The sequence below is a fragment of the Cynara cardunculus genome, unplaced genomic scaffold (assembly GCF_001531365.2).
Source record: "Cynara cardunculus var. scolymus isolate 2C unplaced genomic scaffold, CcrdV1 Un_Scaffold_5807, whole genome shotgun sequence".
In the NCBI taxonomy this organism is placed as follows: Eukaryota; Viridiplantae; Streptophyta; class Magnoliopsida; order Asterales; family Asteraceae; genus Cynara; species Cynara cardunculus.
Window position 1 is genome coordinate 21,523 of NW_020202605.1, and position 9,510 is coordinate 31,032.

The 9,510-nt window shown below is 35.0% G+C and overlaps 1 protein-coding gene across 1 annotated transcript; it reads right to left on the reverse strand.

Annotated features, from left to right (window-relative positions):
* Positions 1-1,921: 1,921 nt before the first annotated feature.
* Positions 1,922-6,345, reverse strand: LOC112504496 (annexin D2-like). Its single transcript, XM_025108435.1, has 5 exons — positions 6,187-6,345; positions 3,858-4,003; positions 3,381-3,599; positions 2,689-2,901; positions 1,922-2,411 (listed from the first exon to the last, which is right to left on the reverse strand). The coding sequence occupies exons 1-5, from the start codon at positions 6,260-6,262 to the stop codon at positions 2,115-2,117; spliced, it is 951 nt and encodes a 316-aa protein (XP_024964203.1). The 5' UTR covers positions 6,263-6,345; the 3' UTR covers positions 1,922-2,114.
* Between the last annotated feature and the right edge of the window lie 3,165 nt (positions 6,346-9,510).

The following is a 9,510-nucleotide window of genomic DNA, read 5'->3' on the forward strand; positions in this document are numbered from 1 at the left end:
TTAAATCCAGACTCAATGACTAGAAAAATAAGTCCCTTTCCTTTGTCGGTAGGTTGCAGCTCATTCTCTCGGTCCTATCTTCTATGCAAATCTATTGGGCCTCTATCTTCGTGCTTCCGATGTCTATCTCTAAGGAGATTGAGCAGCTCATGCGGGGCTTTCTGTGGTGCCATGGTGAGCTCAAAAGGGGGAAGGCTAAGGTCTCCTGGAAGACTGTCTGCCTCCCCAAATCTCAAGGCGGGCTTGGTATAAAGAGTCTTGCCAGCTGGAATCTTGCCCTCATGGCCTCCCATACTTGGAGGATCCTTACCAATAAGGATTCTTTATGGGTTAAATGGATCCACTCCTACAGGCTGAAAGATCGAAACTTCTGGGATGCCCCGATACGCAGTGATGTTGGTTGGGGTTGGAGGAAGATCCTGGGCATGCGGGACAAGATAAGAGACTCCATTGTCTCCAAGATTGGCGATGGCGCCTCCACATCAGCCTAGTATGATAACTGGCACCCTGCTGGCCCCCTCTACCAGCACACCTCTTCTCGTAATATTATCAATTCTAATCTTTCTCTCTCTGCTCCTGTGAAGGATATCGTCTTCCAGGGTATTTGGACTTGCCCTCTCCTGAGGGACAGCCCCAACCCTTTAATCCGCAATTCCCCTCTTCCTGTCCTTTCCCCGGCTACCCCTGATAAACTCCTCTGGAGAACCAGGGATGGCCGTCTCACTTCATTCTCCGTTCATGAGGTCTGGCTATCCCTCCGTCCAAACGAGCCTGATGTCTCATGACATCATATGGTCTGGTTTTCTCAAAATATTCCCATACATGCTTTTATTATGTGGGTTTCCCTCAAGCAGCGTCTCAAGACGCATGATAAGCTTCGGTTCTTGGAGGGCCACCCCAACCTGTCTTGTGCTTTCTGTCAAAACGGGCCTGACTCGCATTCTCATCTTTTCTTTGAGTGCCCGTTTCCTAATCAGGTTTGGAATGGATTAAAGCCTAAGCTTAACCTCACTGGTGTCCCGGACAACTGGGTTGATATTATTGGTATGTTCCAGCAAGCCACCAAAGGAAAGACCGTCTGGTCTATTATTCATAGATTAGTGTTAGCTGGGACTGTCTACCACCTGTGGCAGGAAAGGAATAACCGTATCTTCAAGAATAAAAGAAGATCGAATATTATGGTGGTGAAGACGATTACCGATGATGTCCGGTCCAGGCTCCTAAGCCTGACTTTCAAGCCCTCTCCTAATGTTGTCCGGGCTCGGCTTGCCTGGAACCTCCCTTAGCCGTCTGTCTTCTTGTGTTGTCTGCTGATGGTGTGTGCTCCTTTGCTTTCTTGGTTCTCTCGGTGCGATCTAGGGTGTGCCTGTTTTTAGGCCCCTTTTCCTTCCCTTGCAGTTTTCCCCCGTTTGTTTCCCGGTCTTGGCTTGGTTGGGCCCTTCCTTTGTGGTTGGCTTCTTTTTCTTTCTCTCCTTCTCTTTCTTTCTTCCTCTTCCCTCTTCTCTTCTTTTCCGTTTCTTCCTTCTCTCCTTTTCCCTCTTTTCTCTTCTTTCTTCTTCTCTGTCTCCCTCTTTCTTTTCCCTCGGGGTGCCTTGGATTCTGGTAGTTGAGGTTTCCTCCTACCCGAGCGCTTCATTGTTGCGGTTTTAGCGTTTTAGTGTTTTATCTTGATATGGAGGGGTCTCCCCCCTCCCTATAAAAAAAAACATCGTTTTATGTGATATATTTATATTTTGTAAGTTGGGGTTTTGGTTTTTATGTCCCCCTTTGTATTTTTCATGTTAATTAATAAAATTCGACCTAAGGTTGAAATGCCTAGCTTGACTAGGTTCCAAACCCTTTAACAATATTTCATCTTTCGTCATTTCATTTGCTTAAAAAATAGTCAGAGGCATTTAGTACCTTCGGGTCTTGGCTTTGGAAAAATCCCAATAAAACGTTGCCATATGATTGTCCGAACTCACCAAATTATGTTCTTTGCAAACCCATATAGTCATATAAAACAAACTCGCAACATCAAAATATTCAAAGTCGACATTTAGAACGCTAGCAATACGGCGATCAAACACCACGAGATCCAGCACCACGACATTCATGAGAAACAAAACCAGTACTCAAGCATCATCATGGCCCATCAATGCAAGCAACATTTGCTCATAGTCTCCAGACGTATCTCCAGCAATTGCTTTATCCAATGGCACACTGTTCCTTCGCTGGTATTCTTCTGCAATACGCTTCAGATCGACCTCAGCACGAGTGGTGATCACACGGGTCAAAGCCCATTCATCCGTCCCTAGTTTGTTGATTGCCAGCCGCAGCACCTTCTCGTAGTATTTCTCTGGAACAGTCAAGCACTTGATTGTAGATCTTAAAAGTTTGAGATACTCATCTTTAGGATCGGCTTTCAGGTCCTGCAACATGATGAGATATGTTCGGTATGTAACTCATGAGAAAATGGAGTCCAGACACGAAATATTTTGGAGTTGTTTAGATTCCAGACTCGAAATATTTCACAATTTTTATATAGACAATATTATGTGACTCATGGGTTAAATCTAATATATCCAAGATTATTTGGAACATATAAAAAGGGTGGTTGGCAGGACAGCTTGTGTGTATCTCGACTAATTTCATGGGAGCTTGAATATATGGTTTTAAACAAGTAAATAGGAGGGAGGTATATAATACCTTGGTGATAGCTTTTCCAAATTGATCGTTGTATTGGTTGAATGTTGCATTGAGTTGAGCTTTGCTCCTTGTTGTAAGAATCCTGATCAGCTCATCATCGTTGTAAGCTTTGTCATTGATCTTCTGATTAAAGGTTTTAGCCTCTGATTTCGCTAAACTCATGTTCACCTCATCTCCCTCATACCGAAAAGCACTCACAAGAGGAACTAAAAGCTGTGGGTGGGAAAAAAATAATCAATAATTAACCGTACTAATGACCGATAACATACCCTAAAAATTGCAAAATAACACTATTTGAAGTTGTGTAGCAGGTGTTAGTGATAGAGGCTATAAGACCTTGGCTCTGATACCGAACCCATCAAGGAAAGAAGGAAGGTTCCTATATATTGAAGTGAAAAGGTCCACCTCTAATGTGGGTTACATATGGAAATTAGTACATTTCATGATTTAACATCGAGTACAAGCTAATGGTCGGCTAGGGCCCATAACACCTCCAACAAACGTTAGATGGGCACAAATGTCCCAAATTTATAGGCTCTGCTATTATACCATATAAATATGTGGAACCCTAAAATTAATAGTCTCCGGGCTCCACTATATATTGAAGTAGAAAGGTGGGTAACATATGAAACTTAGTAAATTTCATGATTCAACATCAATTTATGTACAAGCTTAATTATGGAGGTATAGACCTTTCGGAAATCCCCAGATGTGTGATGTGCAACGTCTTCCTCGATGGATTTCTTGTTTTTAGCATGATATGCCTTCCTCACACAAAATAGGTGATCTGAAGACCTAGAACAAGCAATTTCCATCAGAACCCAATTGCTTGCAGTCAGTTTCTTTGTTGCTTCATTCACCAAATATGCATCACGCTCGGTTGGCTCCAGGGTCCATAACATAACTGCCCGCTGTTTAAACAAGTTAAAAAATGCATATTTTGTAGTTATATAGATTCCTATTCCACAAAGCTAAATAATCCCAGTTTAACACAATCGAAACAGAAGATATCATGATTCAAAACCAAACCAAACCAAAACAAATTAAATGTCTCGGTATATCCTGCTCCTGCTCAAGAGCAGGGTCTGGAGACAAGATGTATGCAGATCTGACCTTTGACCCAAAGGACAGAGTGGCTGTTTCCTTGAAGATCTCATGATTCAACTAACCTGAAAATCACTGGAAAGCTCAGAGTTCAAATCTTTGAGGAGATCTTCGCCATATGCTTCATAGTATGTTTCTTGAATCTTTTTGCGCTGAACTCCATTTCTATGGGCCAGAATCTGAATGATTAATGCCTCATTTGTTCCCCAACCTACAAATAAGTTGATTGGGATCCCTCGGATTAATTTGAGTGTAACAAAAATTCATTAATTTAATAAAACTAACAGTTGGGTGAAGCATCTCTTCTATGACATTCTTGAGCTATTTATAATACTATAAAATTACAAATGATGATTCATAATGATCTCATTATGTAATTCTGCATAAGAAGAATGATTGATGATCACTAGAGAAATTCTGAATCTTAAACACATGGTTCTAATTAGTTACAAAAAGCAGATCAAAATCAAAACATGAAAGTCAGAAAGTGTGCTTGCTAAATCATCCAAATATTGGTGCAATGTTAGAAACATATGCCCAAAAGCCCAAATGTGAAGTGCTCTTTGGTTATTGATATAGTACATAAATTTGCAATTTTTATGTTGTTGAGAAGGAAATTTGTAAAATGGAAAACAGATCTAATCGAAGTGCTATCCGTTGATTAACTAACTAAAAACCAACTAAAAGCATCAAAAAATGGTTAACTTTTTGAAAGATGTTGTCAATACAAAAAGTTTTTCTATAAAATTAGTTCAATGGAAAAAGTGGTTTTCTTTTCGCTTTCAATGATTTGTTTATAATGTATGTTTATATGGTGTTCATTATGTTTTTTTCTGATAAAAGTCACATGCTTGTAACCTTAATTTTGAGAATGAGATAGTAATTTTATTACTTTTTACATTGTTACATGATAGGAGTTGTATTGATGGACAAATATGGTATCTCCAACACATTCTTTATAATTTCTTTAAAAATAAAGAATCAAAAGTCAAATTTCTAACAACAATTACATTTAACTCGAACAAATTCGCTATTTTAGAGATTTCAATATTCATTATATTATTAAAACATTCTATAAACTTATCGTCCAAATACAATGTTTAAAAAGAATTTATATAAAATAATAATAATAATTCAATCTCATGGTGAGAATTAATAAAAAAAATTAATTCTCCCTCCACACATCAAAGTTTTGGAGAATTCTCTAAACTTAGAATTTTCTCTATTTTATGTGAAGATCAAAAGGAATTTGTTATAACAAAATAGAGAACAATCGTAAATCTCACATCAAGTTTTCGATGTCCATGACATTCCACATGAAATTACATGCTATTTTTTATACAACTTTAATTATACTAATCACATATTTCAAAAATCATATCAGCAACTATTAAATAGTAAACTAAATTAATGACATAAAGTTCTAATAAACAATATATAGGAATTCCCAATACACTTTTACATTTAGAAAGGAGAGTTGCTTTAGCAATGTATGTGATAGTGCCATATAGATCGGAAAATTCGTGTCTTGACAATCCAAGGCAACATTAATTTTTACAAACCATGGTGATTCAGTGGTTAAAATTGAAGTAATCCTATTACTAAAATCAAGAAACTACTATGGTCATTATGATGTGTACCATTTTGAGGTTGTTTGTATGTATGTCATATGGTACAAAGAAAAAGATCTCTATTTGGCCGGCTTTTGTTTATACCTATGGTTTCTTTTTATGAATCAAATGATTATTCTTTATAAAGGGAGAGCTTAGGCCCACTAGACATGCTCTTGTTTGGATTTTACTCAACATTGTCCAGGGGGTTTTCACTTTTAAATTTGCATCCTGAATTTCTGATCATGGTTTGCTCACACATGCATCAATGGGTCCAGTGTTTCACCTCTCCTTTTCCCCATGTTAGTGCGGGAGAAAAAGGGTATTAGGATTAACCATTAAGATTTCAACACAATACTCATCATATAAATTATATTTTCTGGACGTGTGACTGAAATCCTAATCCGATTAATCACAGATCAACGGAACCAAAAATTTCGCGTCAAAGTTTATCATCAGAAACGCATCAATGATCAACCGACTATACAAGGGATATGCAATTCAGGCATCAATGCGAATCCTATGTAACAAAAAACGATCACACATATATTTTAACATTTATACAAATCATAGGACATGATCGGCGTAAAAGGATTCACGGATCAACGGCAATTCAAGAAGAAAATCATTCAAAACAGAATAACATGTATGATTCCGATGATCGGAGACAAAAACAACACAGATCGGAGATTAAAGAAAAAGAAACAACACAGATCGATCCAACAAACATTCAAAATCGAAATGTACAATAAGAGGATATTGTAATAATTAAGACGATAACTACCTGCAAAAGCTTTTTGGAGTTGCTCACAGTCCTCAGAGGGAGGAGGAACGGTAGATGGTACCTTAAGTGTCGCCATTGTTGCTCTTCTTCTTCTTCCTTCAGCTGTTTGGGTCTATGATCTGTTGCAAATTCCAAATAACGGTACACCAATAAATAACCCACCCAACACGCAGCATCACACGGTATTAATGTTTTTCCTTTTAAATATATCGAACGGGGATACGTGCTCGTCGTGTATTTTTTTTCTTTTATTTTAACCGGTGCTCGGCAACGTGCAACTCATAACACATGTCAAGTAATATACAAAAAATTATGAACCACATTAATATCCTTATACTTTAAAATTGAAATTACTAATTTTTCATATTGTATTTATAACTCTTCCAATATTTTAAGGCATCCTTCTTGTTTCATCTACTTAATTGTTTTTCTGGAAGTTTTTTTTCTCATTAATATGGATTAAAATTCAACTCAAATTTGTGTAAATATTAAATTAAATGTGTCACACCATCTTATAGCATTATATATTAATTTAATTAATTGATTAATTTAACTTTTAATATAGATTTTTTTTAAAAAGATGATTAGTCAAAAATCCTATGTTAAGAGGGTCAACCAAATAAGTTAAGCACCATGAGTTTAGAGAATAATTCAAGGGGAGTCAGCCCTATGAATTACCACAGAGACATCCCAATCTTGTTTTATATATATATATATATATATATATATATATATATATATCATTTAATGTCAATCTTTTATCTACCTATCAATATGGAATAGACAAAACTAATCAGAATTTAAGATTAAATAATACTCGATATTAGGGTGTCACATTGATGGTTGTGTTTCTTACTTTTAAATATAGAAAGAATAAAGATTATATAGATAATTAATTTTTAATATTGATTAACTCTTCTTGCAAAAAGAGAGTTGGCCAAAATGAACCTACCCCATGTGTTCGGAGGGTCGGCCAAAATGCTCTAACCACAGGTGTTAAGAGAACCAACTAAAAGGAACCAACCTCATGAGTTGTCACAAAGGCATCTGGGCTTCATTTTACATATCCAACATTTTTGTTAATCTTTCAACTCTCAATCAGTGTGGGATATAAAAAACTCAATCACAATTTAAGATTGAAGAATATTCTATTATTAGGGTGTCGCATCAACGGTTCCGCTTCTTACTTTCAAAAACATATTAAAATTATCTCTTCAATTAATATTTAGTATAAATTAATTTTGTCACAAAAAAAGGTTGGCCAAAATGAGTCAACCGCATATGTTTTGAAGTTCAGTCAAAATGATCCAACCACGTGAATTTTGACAATTGCTCGTGAGTTTAGACAATTGCTCCAAACATTTAACGATAAACATGGCTTATATTGCCAAATGAACCTTTTAATTTTCAAAGGGAACTCATATTTCTCTTATATACTCATTTTTCTCAATGATGTATCAATTTCTAATCAATGTGGATACCAAAATCCAACCACAGTGCAAGAATTTTAAAATATTTGGTTTTAATGATGCCACATTATTATTTTCTAGTTTTCTTTTGTATTGATATATTAATTTTTTTATATAGACAACTTTTTTGCAAATAGATGGCTCAATTCTTAGGGTGACACATCATTTCTTGTGAATCTTACTTATTTATAAAGAGGGCCTTATATATATAAACATATACATATTTTTTTATAAAGGTGACCTTTTTGCAAACAAAGGGTTGGCCAAACTGAACCAACACTTCATTTTGTTCAAAATTTTCAACTATTCACCAATGTGGGATATCTCAAACTCAACCATAATTCACCAACACCTCAATACTCAATTCTCATGATGTCACCTCAATACTCTTGGTTCCTCCATTAATGTATATATGTATGTATATATATATATATACAGATTCACCAACACCTCAATATTCAATTCTCGTAATGTCACCTCAATACTCTTGGTTCTTCCTTTAATATCTATATATACCCTATGATTCAAACTCCATGAATCGACACAAATGCACCAATCCATATGCCACCTCATCACCACAAGGGTTTAAATTTTATAATATTCATGGTGTCACCTCATCACCCCAAGGTTATATATATATATATATATATATATATATATATATATATAATTTAACACTATAATTTCTACCATTTGGTTTGATTGGTTTCCAACCATGGTTATAGATTTCAAAAGTGTCATCCAAAGAAAGACAACCCTATGAGGCAAACCTCATATTTGACACATAGACATCCCATTTATATATATATATATATATATATATATATATATATAAAGATATAATAATATAATATAATTAATTTTGCACTATAATTTCTACCATTTGGTTTGATTGGTTTCCAACCATGGTTACAGATTTCAAAAGGGTCATCCAAAGAAAGACAACCCTACGAGACAAATCTCATATTTGACACAAAGGCATCCAATCCACCTTTCTTATACACTTCATTTTGTTCAAAATTTTCAACACTTCCCAAATGTGGGATATCTCAAACTCAACCATAATTCAACAACACCTCAATACTCAATTATCATGATGCCACCTTAATACTCTTGGTTCTTCCTTTAATATATATATATATATATATATAGATATAGATAGATTAAATAAGACAATACAAGAAAAATGACCTTCACAGAAGGTATTGTTTTGTACTTAAAAGTCGTAAAAGTTTATCTAAAGCCTTTAGATAACCTTTTCAATTTTGTCAAACAGCTTCTCTGTGTGACGGTAGGTGAAGGTTTTAGAGAGGGTTTTCGGAGGGTGTGTTTTTGTTAGCCTTTAGAGACGCCTAATTGAGGCTTTAGATACACTTTTAAAACTTCTCTAAAGGTTAGTCAACTTTTTATTCAAAGCTTCTCTAAAAATATATATATTAGTGACACTTTTCAAGTATTTGTGACGGTTTGTAAGAGTTACTAAAAGATACTTTAAAGAAGATAATGAAAAAGCTTCTCTAAAGATATTAGCTTTAATGACACTTTTAAAAAACCTTTTCTAAAGTTCTAATTAGTTACGGTTACGAAATATTCTCTAAATATGATATTTAGATACACAAACTTAAAATCTTCTCTAAAAATTATCTTTCGTCATACTTTTAAAAAATTAATTCCTTCTCTAAAAAATATATTATTATATATATATATGTATATATATATGTATGTATATATATATATATATATGTATGTATGTATAGGGGTGGGTTCAAATACAAACCACTCAATTTGTAAATACCGTGAAAACCTCATTCAACCAATCATAATTTTTCATTTTGTTCATTTTTTTTTGTAATTA